This window comes from Heterocephalus glaber, unplaced genomic scaffold (genome assembly GCF_053883595.1).
Source record: "Heterocephalus glaber isolate CG9 unplaced genomic scaffold, H.glaber_assembly_v1.0 deba00000621, whole genome shotgun sequence".
NCBI classification, from domain to species: domain Eukaryota; kingdom Metazoa; phylum Chordata; class Mammalia; order Rodentia; family Bathyergidae; genus Heterocephalus; species Heterocephalus glaber.
The window spans coordinates 6453618-6471041 of NW_028258153.1; the positions used below are offsets into that span (position 1 = coordinate 6453618).

Genomic DNA, 17424 nt, shown 5'->3' on the forward strand with positions numbered 1-17424 from the left:
ATCCCAGCACTTGGAAGGCTGAGGCAGGAGGATTGCCATGAGTTTTAGGACAGCCTGGACTACATAGTGACTTCAAGGCCAGCCTGAACTACATAGTGAGACCTTGTCTCATAAAACCAAAAGATATATACGTACATATATAATGTATTTATAGGAGCCGGAGTGTAACTCAGTGGTAGAGCATTTGCCTAACATACGAGAGGCCCTGGGTTTGATCCCCGCTGCCAGAGAAAAGTTTCTATACACACAAATGAATGGGTCACCCAAGACCAATTAGACTACAGTCTCTAGAAATGAGTGTCTCTAGTTTTTTGTTTTGTTAAAATTCCCCATTTGAGAATCACTGATCTTAAAAGTATTGCAATTAATTTGAAGATTTAACTGTTACAAACTTTATTCTTTCAGGCCTCTTCAAAAAGAGGAAGTTTGGAAACTAAAGATGATATTCCATTTCGAAAAGTTCTTGGTAATCCAGGTAGAGGATCCATTAAGACTGTATCAGGAAGTGGAATAACTGTTACCCGGACGATTCCTTCTTTGACAGCTACATCAACACCGCTTAGATCAGGATTATTAGAAAACCGGTAGGAAAGATATTTCTTACTTAGTCATGCAGTGTAACTTTATAAATGTCTTTTAGGCCTTTTAGAAATTTGAAGAGGAAAAACAGGAGAAAGTATACAATGATTTTTATAGGTAATTTCAAGTATTTGTCTTATGCAGTTTGTCAATGACACATCTTGAGCCTACAGATGTACAGCATATTAATTTAAATATGATGTAGAGAGTTAAATAACAGTAGTCACATTTTCTATCCTTAATTATGTTGGCTTATAATTTTTAATGGTATCAGAATTATGACTTTTGAAAAATAACTTTTCTTCTCTGTAGCACTGAAAAGAGGAAAAGAATGCTTTCTGGCTCAGAGCTGAATGAAGATTACCCTAAGGAAAATGATTCTTCATCGTAAGTTGCTTTAAGAGCCTTTAAGTCACTAGATTAGTGTTTCTCCTACTGATAGTCATAAGCACTAGGGGTTATGGGAGGAATGTTCAGTTGGTGGGAATTCCAAAGATAGAGCAGAATTTAAAGTATTTTGATGACAGTAGGTTTTGTGCTCAATAGGGAGGGAATTAGGCTACTGTTAATGCTTTTGTCATTTCATTGCACTTCTCCTTTCTCACCTTTTAAAAAAATTATGCAATATTTAGAAGAATAGAACTGAAAAACTCGGTAAACAAATATTTCTTGCTGCTCTTCTGTTTGTTTTGGTACTGGGAATCAAACTCGGGACCTTGAGCTTGTAAGGCAGGCGGTGGAACCACTGAGCTAAATCCCCAGGCCTCTTGCTGCTCTTTTAATGTGAACCCTTCTTTCCTTTGCCCTTAACTACTGTGTTTTTACTTTACTGGTATAGAAAGTCAGCCTGGGGAGAAAAGAATGTGAGTCCTACATAGCTACTGGACAAGGAGTATTAATTTTTCAAAGGAGTATTTCCTGTCAGGCATTGTGTTGTGTGCCTGTAATCCCACCAGTTGGGAAGCTGAGGCGGGAGGATCACCGTGAGTTTGAGGCCAGCCTGAAATTCAAATGAGACCTTGCCTTAAAAAAACCAAACCTTGTCTCAAAAACAAAAAAGTCAAAGGAGTGTTTTTTGTTTTTTCTGGGGATGGAACTTGGGCTTGTGAGGCAGGAGTGGTGCCACTGAACTAAATCCCCGGCCCCTAAGGAGTATTTCTTGAGTTGAACAAAAGAGAATAGATGTGCAGTAGAGTTGTCACTGACTCATCATCCTCATCATCATTATCATGTGAAGATCTTTTTTTTCTTTTTCGCTTTCGTGGAGAGAAAACATACTACATAGTGAACAGCTAATACCTTAACAGACATTGTTAGTTAACTGGTGTTAACTTTTCACCAGAGGTGAAAAGATCGCCAGAACCAAGTTGGGAAAAAACCAAACGAACTTCATATATTAACTGGTTGTGCTTCTATGACAGATGTAAAAGGCTGGGTAGTTGATAGGATAGGTATCTGAAATCACAATCACTTTAGACTCAGATTCTCAGAGTCTTGTTAATCTACAATTTTTTGGACTTACTTAGCTACTTCAATTAATACCTCCATTGCTATTAGTAGAAAGGGGGGAAAGACTGAAGGGAGGGCATACTGTTTCCTTTAGGCTGCAAATTGTACACACTACTTTTGTGTATATCACATTGTCCAGAACTTAATTACATGATTATACAGACATTCTTCACTTAACACCAAGTGCCATTTCTGCATCTAGGTTAATTGAATTGGTCACTAAATGAGAAATTGTATGTGGTATGTACATTATAATATTCAGAACAAAGAGTCAAAGGAAACTCCAATTTGATGACTTTGCTTTTATTTGTATAACTTTTACATGCAGTACTGTAGTGTATAATAGTTCATAAAACTACAGTACTGTGCAAATCACCCTGTACTGTGTGTGTACAATCAGCAAAAGTTACAGTACTGTATAGACAGGTGTACTGTACAGAAAAGGGCATTGAGGCTCTATAAACAAGATTACAGAATCGTACAAAAAAAGGTTGTAGGTCTGAACAGTCATTAAATAAGGAATATCTGTATTATAAGAAATTTGCCTAACCAAAACTTGACTATTACAGTACAAGGATGCAATGGTTATTTGAGAACAAGTAACAGTCTGCCATAGTTTGCCACTCTGGCCATCAACATACCCTTATTTATCATTCTTCCCATATGTAGTACAGCCTTAGCCCCATTGCTAATGGGAGCAAACTCCAAGTCTCATTAAGTATTGTACCCAGCTCAGAGACTAGGATCTCTGGGTGATGTGCAGCCTTCTCCATAAAGTCCAGGTGTTTCTTGGACTGTGCCCCTTATGGTCGAATACCTAAAAACTAGTAGGCAAGTTAATTTGCATTCTCCAATTCTATTGTCATACACACATCATTATACATTGCTAGAGTAGGAACTGGGTAATGACAGTTAAAAACTTCTGTTTAAAAAAGACAAAAATAGGAAGCTGGAACAGTATCTACTCGTAGTGATAAAATTTTGTGAGACAGAAGTTGTGAGAACTTTGAAGGTAGTGGAATAAGTTACTGTTAGCTCATCTACCATTCTGATTCTGTCCTCTGGAAGGAACCCACTTGCTTATTATATTCCATGTGACCCCTGGCCTTGCTTTCTGGTAGAGTGCATTGCTGCACATGGCCCTGAGGCTATAGCTGATATCATCCTTCCCTTCTGATATCTTTCTGTATTCCCTGAATCCTCTACCAACACTTTCAGTCTTGACCGTTTGCCTGGTTTGAAGTCTTCATGTCTGAGGGATTTCAGTCTCTGGTCATGGTCACTGTTGATCTAATTGCCAGTTTAGGTGACATTAGAACCACGTTGAACAAGCTTGAGAGCACTAAGAGGTACTCCAGTAGATCTCCATTATTCCAGTTGATCCCTGCCTTCATTGTATAGTAGCAGTTTTTCTTCCTTATCATATTCACTTACCCATGCTAGTATGGTGACTTTCTTTGTCTGTTGGTCTGCCAGCATGAGAAGCCACAAGTGACTAGGTAGGAGCCATGACATTAGGTTTAATTGTTCTCTTACTATGCCTCCTGGTGAAAAACTTTCTTATCTTGGAACTAGCACCCCATGGCAGCCAAATTGGAATGATAAACACAAATTCATCAAGTGAGTTATTAAGAGTTATAGGGAAAGGGACCACTGCTACTTCTGCTCCTTTGGTTTCTGGACCCATATATTCTCTATAAATGTAACGGTTTGTTGATTTAAATACAAATTAAGCATCCTTAATACAAAAATCTGAAATCTGAAATGTTCCAAAATGTGAAACTTTTCTGAGTCCTAACCTGATGCTAAAAGTGGAAATTCCACATCTGACTCTATGACAAGTGGCAGTCAGAACACAGGTACACTAAAAATATTTTATAAAACTATGTTCAGGCTCTGTGCACAAGGTGTATATGAATTTTGTGTTTAGAACTTGGTGTCCATCCCTAAGTACGTATGTCACCATTCCAAAATATGAAACACTTCCAATTTCAAGCATTTTGGATAAGGAATACTCAACCTGTATATATTATATTTTATTCCTAATAAGATTTCATTGTTAATAAGATCATCTCTGTGTAGTACTTTTAAGAAACCTGTTGTAGCCGGGGATTTAGCTCAGTGGTTCTGTCGCCTGCCTCGTAAGCACAAGGACCCGAGTTTGATCCGTGGTACCAAAATAAAATTTTTTTTTAAATTAAAAAGCTGTTGCATGGGCTAGGGATTTAGCTCAGTGGTTTCACCGCGTACTGCGCAAGCGCAAGGACCCATGTTCAATCCCTAGTACCAAAAAAAAAAAAAAAGAGCTGTTGCAATGCTTTATCAGGCTAGCCGCTTTAGGGTAATATCAAATGTGATAGTACCAGAGGATCCTGTGGTCATTTGCTCTTGTTTTACTTCCTTTTCTGTAGAGTGTTGTTCCTAAATAATAAAATATGAATTTTCAAATATATGAGTTTTCAGGTTAGAAAATTATTCTTTTTGTTTGTTTTGTTTTGTTTTTTGTACTGGGGATCAAACTCAGGAACTCCCGCTTGCCAGGCAGGCACTGTGCTGCTGAGCTACATCCCTAGTGAAAATTAGTTATTCTTATGAGCTCTCAGATAATAATTTTGGCCAAGGCACTGGACAGAAGACAAGTACATACTTACTCTATTAATTGTGGTCTTCAAAGTGAAAGGAATCAGACAAAACCATTTACTTTCAAGGGGCTAATTTATTTTCTCAGGGGATGGTACTGGATCATGTTCTCATCCACTTTTGCTGCTAACCAGTTGGGACATAGAGTACCTGCAGTAGCTGGGGCCAGGGGTGTGGCTTGGGTGCCGTGCTGGCCTAGCAAGCAAGAGGCCCTGGGTTTGATTCCAAGTACCAAAAAAGAAAGAAAACAAAACAAAACAAAACAAAACACAGCAGCAGGAGCTAAAGGTTCATGAAGGGAAGGAAACCCATACTACAGTTTCTGTCTCTGCCACCGTGTTTTACTCATAGACACTTTATAGAAATATTAGAATGGCTGAGGACAGAGGTTAGCTGACTTCCACCTGACAAGTTATCCTGTTGATTTTTAGTATCTCTTCAGTGATGTAAAATTGTTATTTAAAATGATAGGAACAACAAGACTATGACAGATCCCTCAAGAAAGTATTTAACCAGCAGTAGAGAAAAGCAGTTGAGTTTGAAACAATCTGAAGAAAATCGGACATCAGGTAAGTTTGGTCTTTATAAAAGGTTTTTATATGATATATTGTAATAGACTAGAAGTAGAAACCTAAAGTGGAATATATATCACTATGTTATTCAGGACTAGTGTATTCAGTACTAGTTAAAAAATCTAGACCTAACTTCCTTCCTTTATTTGATTGTCCGGAGTTAAGCTCTTTTATTGTCATACTACCTTATAGGCTGAATCAGAGGAGTTAAAGTGTTCGAAATTAAGTTTCATCAGTGCATCTTCTACACTTGATCTTAGCCAAAAGGCCGAGAAGCGATCATCAGTGCATCTTCTAATGAGAAAATTTTATGTAGAAGATCTTGAAATTATTGCCTAAAGTATTTAATCTTGCCTTATACGCCGTTTTTACAAAAACTAGGAATTAAAGACTGTCCGTGCATTTTTGTCAAATGTTTCCCACACCTACCTATATTTCTGGACTTCTGAAGTCCTTAGAGACTCAGATATCTGGTGTTGATTTTAATATTATATCAACTTAAAATTAAGTTGAAGCAAGATAAAATATGTCATGATTTGATTAACTGATAATTTATGAAAATCCACTTGATTGAGCTTCTAGAAATGTTCTTTTAATGATTTGGGATTGTGACATTGGCTGTTATAGAAAGATGAATCTCTAATATGTTTTAGCTCTAAAATATTAATACATAAGATACAAACTCCACTTACTGGTTTTCAGCTTTTATAATCAACCAGTAGTTAGAAAATGGAAAAATTATGTAATAAGCCTTGGCAATATCGAAGTTAAGAATATTCTTTAAAAAGTTGATGTGGTGGGCCGGGGATTTAGCTCAGTGGTTTCACTGCCTGCTGTGCAAGCGCAAGGACCTGAGTTCGATCCCCGGTACCAAAAAAAAAAAAAAAAAAGTTGATGTGGGACTTGTAGCTCAGCAGTAAAATACTTATGCAAGATGTGGGGTTCAATACTCTGGCATGTGCAAGACCCTGAGTTAATCCCCAGCATCCCAGAAGAAAAAAAGTTGCTGTGGAAGAAATGAGGCAAGAGAAGAAGTGGATAGTAAAATTACAAGAAAATCCATAAAACAAAATGAAGTTTTAAATGTATTAAACTTTTAGGGTTAACTCAGTAGAATTACTAGCATAACACAGGTAATAACTGGTTAGAGGAGAACAAGACTAGATTGCCTCAGTACAGATCTTCCTGGACCTCAGTTTGGGGTGATATAAGCAACTTCTAGTTTTCTATAATAAGGAGTCAGCTGATATTGTTTAAAATGAATAAATCAAGAAATAGTAGAAATATAGTCTAGCTCTATGGAAGAAGTCAGAAAAACTAAGTTTTTAAAAATGGTTAGAAAGTTGAAGCAAAACTTGCAGAGATTTTGGGCAGGAGAATAGTGCTTTACTCTTGTAACTTTTTCCACAGTACTTAATCTCTTTAACATAATTATATTTTACTTTGATGGAAAGGAGAAAACAGTTGAATGTAAACATGCCCAGTGTGTAATTTATTATTAAATGAAGTTGAATGATTAATCTAGATAATACATTTTTTCTTTTAATTTTGTTTTATAGGCCTTTTACCTTTGCAGTCATCGTCATTTTATGGAAGCAGAGCTGGATCCAAGGACTACTCTTCTAGTGTCACTAACCTAGATAGGTATGTGAGAATCATATGCCTTGTGAAAAATTTGAAGAGCTCTCTTTTTCAGGCTGCCATGACTCTTCACAGTAGCCTACCCTGAGACTCCCGGACCCAGGGTGTACTATTATTTTTGCTTTTCTCTTTTCCTTTCTTGTTCAGCCCAAGTTCACTCTGCAAAGCTAGTTGCTCCCTTACCCCCTCACCTCCGCTTTTCAGATAAACTTTTGGCACCATAAAAAAAGCACTGTCTCAGAATATTGAATGATTCTTATGCTCTAAAAATACTCTAATTTAAGAATATTAAAACTAATGAGTGGGCCGGGGATGTAGCTCAGTGGTTCTGGCACCTGCCTCAAAAGCACAAGGTCCCGAGTTTGATCCTCGGTACCAAAAAAAACCAAAAAAAAAACCCCTAATGAGTGTTACAGTGCTTGCCTAGCATGCATGAGGCCCTGGGTTCAACCTCAGTACCACTCCCCCCAAAAATTGAGAATCATAGTATCATGACACTTTAGTTAGAAAGCACTCTAGAAACTTTTTAGTTCTGTTTTAAAGTTTTTCTACAGATGAATAAACTGAAGTCTGGAAAGATTTGTACTGAGCCTACTGGTTGAGACTCCCAGTGTTAGATTCTAGGCCACTGTGTTTCTATCCTCTCTAGTGGTGAACATGCTAAGATCTTGCCAGTGAGACACTTTTACATTGTCTTTGTTTCTTATGTACTTAAGCTACCTTCCAAAAATTAAGGAGTTTTCTTTAAAAACAAAAAAAGCTTCGTATGAGTACTTTTTATTGGAAAAAGTCAGAAATTTAATTGCTGATTATAGATATAGCTGGCGGGTTTTTTTTTCAGGGTTTAGTGGATGTAAATATATAAGGCAGCTGCTAAGTACTCACTGAGAAAGTGTGATCATGGAATATATTCCACAGTGGTGATGGTTTAAAATGCAACAAAGGTAATGGTAGTGTATGATATATGTATACCATATAATGACATATTGTCACGTTTTGTCTTTTTATTATAATTTAATTCAGAGTTGTAAACACATCTTTGTATAAAATGATTAAGATGAATTTGATGTTGTGGTTAGGTATTCAGCCTATCTCTCAAGCACTTTATGAATACAGTGGTAACTAAGTTATTTAAATTTGAAAAAGAAATCTTGACACATTTCCTCTCATTAGAAAAATCTTAGGCCAGCTTAGAATGTATAGTGAAACCCTGTCTCACAAAACCAAAAATGAAAAACACAATCCAGGAAACCTAAGTTTTTGAAAAAAAAACCCAAAAAGCTAAATTTGGTTTGCAAATGATTTATTAAATATAATTTCTTAACAAAATAGTAGAATGAACATATTAATTGTATAAAGGAATATTTGAGGGGAAAATATTTTTATTTCAAAGATACTGTGAAAATTTCCAGATTGGTGAGAAAACCAATATTGAACAAAACCTAAAATCATAAGGCACACAGAAAACACACACTAGAATCAAGTACTAATGCATACAAGAAACCTGCTTAAAATAAAAGTAGGCTAAAAGAAAAGGATAGATTGTTGAATGGGTTAAAAATAGTCCTTTTAACAAATGGTGCTGGGAAACGGGTTGTATACTAGCATCAAACTTTTATACCCATCTAAATTTGAATCCAGGAATGTAGACAGATAATGCTATCTTTAGTTAGAGACAAAGAATTTATTTAGCAAGAAGAAAACTGAAGAAGTAGGAAGTAAAAATCAATGAGCATTTGAAAAGCAAATTTTAAAATTAAATGTTTTAAAGTTTTAGTGTTTTGTATAACTAATAAAAAAAGGTACATATGATTCCATTTATATGAAATTCTAGAAAATGCAAGGTAACCAAGAGTGACAAAACACAGACCAGTGGTTGCTTGCTCAGAGGAAAGGACACAAACAAGAGTGAGAGGGAAGGACACAGAGGGCCACCAGGGTACTTATGGTGATGATGGACATGTTTGTTATCTTAATTATGGTGATGGTATACATATGTCAAGATTTACTAAATTATGTACTTTATGTAGAAGTTATTCTATGTCATTTGCATTTCAATAAAGCTTTTCTTCTTAACATGTAATATAATTTTTGGGACATCCAGTTAAAATTTCCTAAAAGAATTTATTACTTCCAAACTAACAGAGGGAAGAAAATGAGACAATATTAGTGAAGCATTCTAAAAAGAGACAAGAAAAAGGAGCAGAGAACACATGTAACAAGTAACAAATACATAATAAAATTCAATATATAAATCCAAATCAGTAATGATAATACTGACATAATTATGCTATATTTGTATAAAATTTATATGCTAATTTACATCAGCACACTAAATATTCCAGTTAAAGAGAAAGATACTGAGTTTGAAAGAAGAAAAAAATCTGTATGCTATGTAAAAGCACCAGCTGTAATATAGAATTGCTGAAAGGTTGAAAGGTGAAGGATGAAAACAGGAATATCATGCATGGTCTGAACTGCAGTTTTTAGAGTTTGTAGTAAGGGATGAAAAAAATAGCTAATGATAAAATTTAGGTTAGAGGAATTTTGTTGAAGAGCACTTGTGAGTTATTAATGGTTATTGCCTATGTGTTTGCTTTACAAAACTTCATCAAGTTCCACATTTGGTTTTTATATAATTTGTCATATGAGTATTCTATTTCAGAATTTTTTTTAAGTAAAAACAGTAACTACTGTATAGCCTGACCAGAAAATAAGTAAAATTTTTTATTATGCATATTGAATACATTCATCATGGGGAGTTGGTACATGTATATATCACCTCTTAAGACAATAAGTAATTTTAGGGCAACTAGTTTTCCATATAGGAAAGTAAATTATAATTTTTTCTTTCTTTCTTTCTCTTTTTTTTTTTGGTACTGGGGATCATACTCAGTACCTTGTGCTGGCAGTGGTGCCATGCCTGCCTCACCAGCACAAGGTCCCGAGTTCGATCCCTGGTACCAAAAAAATAATAATAATTAAAAAAAAACAAAACATAAAAGCAAAATGAACTTGCCGGTGAATTAAAGGAAGGACAAAAAATATTAAGCCATTTAAGAGAATATACAGGAAAACATTTCTGTAACCTTTATGGTACTGGATGATTTCTTTAAAATGACAAAGATTTGAAACCATTAAAAAAAATTTTGACTATGTAAAAAATTTAAACTTAGGATATATACTAGACCAAGGGTTAGTATATAGCATATATAAAGAACTCCAAATCATTAAGAACCCTATGTAAAATTAAGGGTTAAAAAAAAAATAATTAAAAAAAAAAATAAATAAATAAAATTAAGGGTAAAGAAAAACAGTTTAGAAAAGAGTAAACAATGAGAAAAATACAGTGGTACCTGGTTCAGGAACTTGATTCTTTCCCTGATTCTGGTCACATACTGAGTTGGATGAGAACCAATCAAATTAATTAATTAGGTTCTAGTTAGGTTCATTGTTGACCTTATGGGGAAACTTGATTCAGTTCTTGTCCAGTTTGGTTTGTGACCAGAATTGTGGAAAGAATTGAGTTCATGAAGCAAGGCACCACTTGTATGTTCAGTGTCTGTAGTAATGAGGAAAATGTAAAATAAAATAACAATGAGATCAAATGTCACTATCCTATAAAAGGTAAAACTTTTAATAATAACCAATAGAGATGTGAGGGAATGAAAATTCACTGTTGGTACAAGTATGAATTGATACTGCCTTTTGGGAAAATAATCAAAATATCCAGGAAAATTAAAAATACCCCCAATATTTTCAATTATAAACATTAAACTAGAGGACTTTGCCAGAGATTGGGTTAAAAACTATTTGTTGTATTATTTGTAGTAATGGAAAAAGTTGACTGCCAAGACTAGATAAACTAATGTGTGATATTCGTAAGTAGAAAAAAAGCAAAACTATCCTTTTTTGTCCACTTGGATTATTTTGGTTATAGATTAAATATGTGCAGTTTAGTCTTAAAGCTTCTTCAGCACTCTGTCAGCAGACTTCATTTACGTTTGTGAGTTTTCTCCCAGTGACTTACCACAGATATTTTCCTAAATTAAAGAATTTTTTCCTCAGATCATTGACTTCTATGAATCTACTTAGGGAGAAAAAGTAGCATTCAAAACTTACCTTATTTCTTACTCTTTTTATAGGAATAATGTTTCAAGCCAAACTCCTTCTGCCAAAAGAAGTTTGGGATTTCTTCCTCAGCCAATTCCTCTTTCTGTTAAAAAACTGAGGTGTAACCAGGATTACACTGGCTGGAACAAACCAAGAGTGCCCCTTTCATCTCACCAACACCAGCAGCTACAAGGGTAGGTCAATTCTTTTCCATTCTTTTTATAAAGTGATTCAACTGACCTAAGCTTTGTTGAAGTGGTGGCGGGGGTAGAGAAAGGAAGGAAAGAAAGGAGAAAGAAGTCAGATTAATTATAGTTATAAAATACTTAGAAATGAGATAACTTGCTGGACATGGTGGTGCACGCCTGTAATCCCAGCACTTGGGAGGCAGAGGCAGGAGGATAGCCCCAAGTTGGAGGCCAGCTTGAAATACATAGACAGACCCCTGTCTCACCCTCTCTCCCAAAAATTAGATAACTTATTAGAGATTTATTGAATCCATAAATAATGTTAAGCTCATTATCTGATCTCTAAACAATTTTTAAACTTTGGGATACAAGGGGAAATACATATAATACTCATTTTAAAGGAGTAAAGTGTTCTTCAATCTATAGATGAAGTCATACTCCTGAGGTACTTTCAAAATTAAATTTGTTATCCTCCCTATTGCTTTTATGATTATATTCTTCTTAATAAACACAAAAATGAGATCATAGTTTAATAACTGTAATATAATAGTAGCTATCATACCCAAAATGTATATACAAGATACTGTGTGTTAAATGTTTTTCTTTTGCTTTGTTTTTTTGGTACCGGGGATTGAACTCAGGTTCTTGAGCTGGCACAGCAGGCGGCGAAACCACTGAGCTTGTGTGTTAAATGTTTTTCATAGATTTTTTTTTTTTTAACTCTTGCAACAATCCTATTGATACATGTATATTAAAAATCTGCTTTTATGGGTAAGTAACTAAAGTTTAATGAAGTTAATTAGCTTGCTCAAAGCGATATAGTCAACCCAGGCATGGTGGTGCACCCCTGTCATCCCAGTACTCAGGAGCCTGAGGCAGGAGGATTGCTGTGTTTGAAGCCAGCCTGGGCTATGTCATGAGTTTGAGGCCAACCTGAACTACATAGCGAGACCTTGTCTCAAAAAAAACCAAAGGAAAAAAAAAGTGATATAGTCAGTATGATGGCAACAGTAAATTCAGGCAGTTGGACTCTATTTGCATTCTTCACCACTCTGATAATATTGCATTTCTATTCTCTGACTTTTTCACTGCACATTAACCCTTGGAAATCCTTATATATATTAATATAGAATTTTGAACCGTATTAGCATGCATTTAAGTTTCTCTTTTTTCTACTTACAATCTAGGCTAGAATGAATATTTTTATACACATATATGTATGTTTTTAATACTGTACTTGATGGAATGGTTCTATAGTGTAAATTCTTAGGAGTAGAATTATTAAGACTAAGGAAGGCACTTGGAAATTTTTTTTTTTTAATTTTTTTTTTTTTTTTTTTTTTGGTACTGGGGATCGAACTCAGGTCCTCAGCTTGTGAGGCAGGCGCCAGAACCACTGAGCTAAATCCCCGGCTGGAAATTTTTGATTATGCTTACCAAATTGGCCTCCCAGACCTACCAGCTGAGTGAGTTGCTGTTGCTGTTGTTGTTTTGGATACTGGGGATTGACCCCAGGAACTTCCAGAGGACAGATGAGTGTCATCTGTCCAAGACATGGTGGGATAGCATTGACAAGATGGTGAACATTTCCTATATTCAGTTACAGAGCTAAGACAAATGGGTGGGAACACATAGAGAACTGCATATAAATACCATGTCTTCTGATACGGCAGTAAGAGTACAACTAGAGGCGGAAGTAGAAAAGGTAATTGTTTCATAAGTAATAGGTGTAAGTCAAAGGATGTCATTTAAAATGGACAATTTAGGGCTGGGGATTTAGCTCAGTGGCACAGTGCCTGCCTTGCCAAGTGCAAGGTCCTGAGTTGATCCCAGTACCAAAAAAAATGAATGGGGCCAGGGATTTAGCTCAGAGGTTCTGCCGCCTGCCTTGCAAGCACAAGATCCCTAGTTGGATCCCAAGTTCGATCCCCAGTACCAAAAAAAGAGTATGAATGTATGAATAAATAAATAAAACAGACAATCTAGAGCTGGGTGTGGTGGCACAGGCCTGTAATCCCAGGACTTGGGAGGCTGAAGCAGGAGGATCATCATGAGTTGAAGGCCAGCCTGAACTGCCCTATCTCAAAAAAAAAAAAAAAAAAGAAAGAAAATATATTGTTTCATGAAGTGAATTAAAATTAAAACTAGGGTCAGGGATTTAGCTCAGTGGTTTTGCCACCTGCTGTGCAAGCGCAAGGACCCGAGTTCGATCCCCGGTACCAAAAAATAAAATAAAATAAAAAATAAAATAAAATAGTTACCTTCTACCTAGGAACTCTGAAAACCCTGTTCAGTGACTACTGAGTGAATACAAATTACAGATGTTCTAAAAGATGAATGATGAAATATTGATAACAATATGTGCAATATATTTAAGGGCAGTGATCAGAAAAATTAACAGAAATACATATAAAAGTATATATATGTAATTATATAGTTCTAAGCTATAGAAAATAATAGTCTTAAACATCTATATCAATACAGAGGAATGAAAATAATTCGAAACTTCAAATGAAAAGAATGACAAAGTAAATCAAAATAAAGTGTAAGGAAGTAATAAAGATAAAAGAGAATTGCATGAAGTAGAAAACTGAAAAATAATGGCTTATATTAACAAGTCAAAGTCCAAATGGTCCATAACTTATAATGGTTCAATTTAAGATATTTTGACTTTTCAATGGTGCAGAAATAATACACATTCAATAGAAATTACATTACCAATTTTGAATTTTGTTCTTTTCCCAAACTAGTAATATATGGTAACACATTCTCTCAGGATGCTTGGGCAGCAAGCCACAACTCGCAGTCACCCATGTAATCCAAGAATAAAAAGCAGACACTCTACAGTTTACTTGATTGCTGAGCTATGATATTTTGATAAATTAGGTGTATTTATATTCAGTACATTTTTTACTTACGATATTTGCAATTTACAGTGGGTTTATTGAGATATAACAATCCCATTGTAAGTCAAGGAGCATCTGTACTGGTTACGTAAAAAAATTAACAAAATAGATAAATCACTAGATTTTTATTCAACCCAGGAAGAAGGAGGCACAAATATACAGTAAAAGAAATTGAGCCAAAATAAACCTTTCTACCTCTTTGTTTGTTTGTTTTGGTGTTTGGTACTGGAGATCGAACTCGGGACCTTGTGCTCACCAAGGCAGGTGGTGGAACCACTGAGCTAAATCCCCGGCCCCCTTTCTACCTCTTTTTAAAAAAAGACAAGGAGGGCCGGGGATTTAGGTCAGTGATTCTGCCGCCTGCCTCGCAAGCACAAGGTCCCAAGTTCAATCCCCAGTACCAAAAAAAAAAAAAAAATCATTTGACACTATTTTGTATTTGCCCAAAAGCATTTCAACACATAAATGAAGTACAGTTTACTCAGGTTTATCCCATAGAGGTAGAAAATTCAGACCATTTTCCATAGAAAATTTAGCAGGGAGTTCCCACACAAAAGAGCACAAGGCCCAAGTGATTTCACAGGGAAATTCTTTGAGATTTTTAGAGATTGTAAATTGTTTCAGAGTATAGAAAATTAAAGAAAACTTCTACTTTGTTTTTTGGGGGGGTACTGGGGATCGAACTTGGGTACTTGCGCTTCTGCAGCAGGCAATGAAACCACTGAGCTAAATCCCCAGCCTTACTGATTACTTTGAATGAAGCAAGTGTAAGTAAACCCATTTCAAACAAAAGAAGTATAAACTAGTATCATTTATGAACATTACCCCCAAACAATCCTAGTGAACAGACTCCATCCAGTATCATATGAAGAAAATAAACAAGCAGTGTGGTGGCATGTGCCTGTAGACCCAGCTACTTGAGAAGCTGAGGCAGGAGGATTGCTTGGACTCGGGAGTTTAAGACCACCCTGGCCAATGTAACAAGACCCCTTCTAAAAAATAATAATATGCTTTGTCCTAACATGTTTGTGCCAGGATTGTAAGGATAGTTCAGTATTTGGAAATCTATTCAGATAATCTCCTGGATTAGTAAGTCTGAGGAGCAAAATTCTATTATTTTACTCAGGTCCTGAAAAAACCTTTTGACAAAAATGTACCCATTTCTGATTTTAAAAATGCTTCAGAACATAGGAATCCATGTATCCTTCCTTAACTTGACTAAATATATACCCCAGTCCTAGTATTTTTCTTAAGATCAAGAACAAGTCAAGGATGTCTACTTTTTTTACCTCTGTTGTAGTTGATTGGATTGTTTTGTTTTTCTGGTGTTTGAGGCTGTTTAGTTTTGGTTTTTTTTTTCTGGTATTGGGGATTGAGCAAAGCAGCTGCTGTACCACTGTGCTACATCTCCAGCCCTTTGCTTCATTTTAACATTGTACTGCAGTTATTAGTCAATGCACGTAGATGAGAAAAAAGTAGGGCATAGGAATTAGAAATGAAAGACCTAGAAACCCTAGTGATCAATGAGAAACATAGGTAAAATAAAACACTTCGTTAGATGGAATCAGAAATTAACATGAATACTGTAGCCAGTTTGAAGACAGAAGGGAAAATCCAATTTAGCATCAAAAATACTTAGGAGTAACTTAACAAGATTTTTTAAATAGCTGGATAAAAAAACTGTAAAATACTCCCAGTGGACACAAACTAAACTTAAATATGTAGAAAATACCTATTATTCTTGTTTAGGACATCTGAGTGTAATCAAGATATTATATATAGTTGTCTACAATAAGTTGTAAGTTTAATATGATTCTAATAAAAATATAAGGTTTTTCTATAAAATTAGACTAGCATAGGAGCCGGGGATTTAGCTCAGTGGCTTCGCCGCCTGCTGCGCAAGCACAAGGACCCGAGTTTGATCCCTGGTACAAAAAAAAAAGAGTTAGACTAGCATATATTCATGTCAAAAAATTCGTATAGAAAAACAAACACAGAAATAGGAAAATACTGAGTAGAAGTAGCTACAAGGGAGACTAGCCCTTCCTAACACTTAAAAATAATTATGAATTTGTTACAATTAAAACTGTACCCAGCCAGGTGTGGTGGCACATGCCTCTTATCCCAGCAGTCAGGAGGCTGAGGTAGGAGGATGACTGCAAGTTCGAGGCCATCCTGGGCTACATACTGAGTTGAAGGCCAGCCTGGACTATGTAACAAGACCTCAACTCAAAAAACAAAACCAAAAAAAAAGCTGTACCCATGCATAGACAGGTCAGTGGAATAGAATAGAAAGTCCTCTAGAGGAATAAAAAAGGATTTTTTAATCAATGACATTAGAATAACTTTGTAGCCATTCTGGAGAAGCTATAGATTCTTCTTTCGTCTGTTTACAAAAATAAATTCCATGTGAATTAGATTTCTAAGTTTAAAATATGAAAACTCTATGTGAGTCCGGGGAGAAAACTTTGAAATAGGGAAAGCTTTGTAAATTCAAGATTAAGGTTCAGGATCAAAATCAAGGTTCAATAAAAGATTGATAAATTTGACTATATAAAAATTAGAGTTATATGACCAAAAACAAAAGCAAATTAGAATAAATATTTGCTACATATATTATAAATAAAGGTCTGCCTAATAAAGGTAATGCCTAATTTTCCATTAGATAAAACTAAGTTAATTGTTTTCTTATAATGCAGTGGTTCTCAAGTGTATCTTTCCAAATTAGCAGCATCACCATCATCTGATAACTTGTTAGAAATGTTCATTTTTGGCTGGGGATTTAGCTCAGTGGTTCTGCCACCTGCCTCGCAAGCACAAGGTCCTGAGTTCGATCCCCGATACAAAAACAAAAGAAATGTTCATTTTTGTACTCTCTCTGTCCAGACCTGAGTCAGAAACTCTGGGTTGGGGTTCATTAATATGTGGTTTAAGAAGCCTTCCAGGTGATTCTGATGCAAGCCAAAGTAGAGAACTCCTTTATGTTGCTGTGCTGAATGTAATTCAGAACTACCTCTGCTATACTAAGCATACTTCATGCACCATTTCTTTCATTTTCAGATTCTCCAATTTGGGAAATACATGCTATATGAATGCTATTTTACAGTCTCTGTTTTCACTCCAGTCATTTGCAAATGACTTACTTAAACAAGGTATCCCATGGAAGAAAATTCCACTTAATGCACTTATCAGGTAATTGTTATGCCCTTACTCAGTAACCATTTAGTACGTTGATTATAGAATAATGGGATTTTAAACACTTAAAATTGAGCCATT

At 35.5% G+C, this 17424-nt stretch overlaps 1 protein-coding gene and 1 pseudogene across 7 annotated transcripts in view; one reads left to right on the top strand and one right to left on the bottom strand.

The window, feature by feature from the left end:
* The window catches only part of Usp37 (ubiquitin specific peptidase 37), an 83122-nt gene that overhangs the window by 22128 nt on the left and 43570 nt on the right, over positions 1-17424 (top strand). For all 7 annotated transcript variants that reach the window (XM_087206051.1, XM_087206054.1, XM_004864585.4 and 4 more), the window contains 6 exons: positions 406-584; positions 892-966; positions 5200-5297; positions 6860-6944; positions 11087-11248; positions 17209-17340. In XM_087206051.1, the coding sequence (XP_087062177.1) occupies positions 406-584; positions 892-966; positions 5200-5297; positions 6860-6944; positions 11087-11248; positions 17209-17340 (731 nt within the window). The remainder of the gene's footprint in view (positions 1-405; positions 585-891; positions 967-5199; positions 5298-6859; positions 6945-11086; positions 11249-17208; positions 17341-17424) is intronic.
* LOC147829334 (U2 spliceosomal RNA) lies at positions 5502-5580 on the bottom strand (annotated as a pseudogene).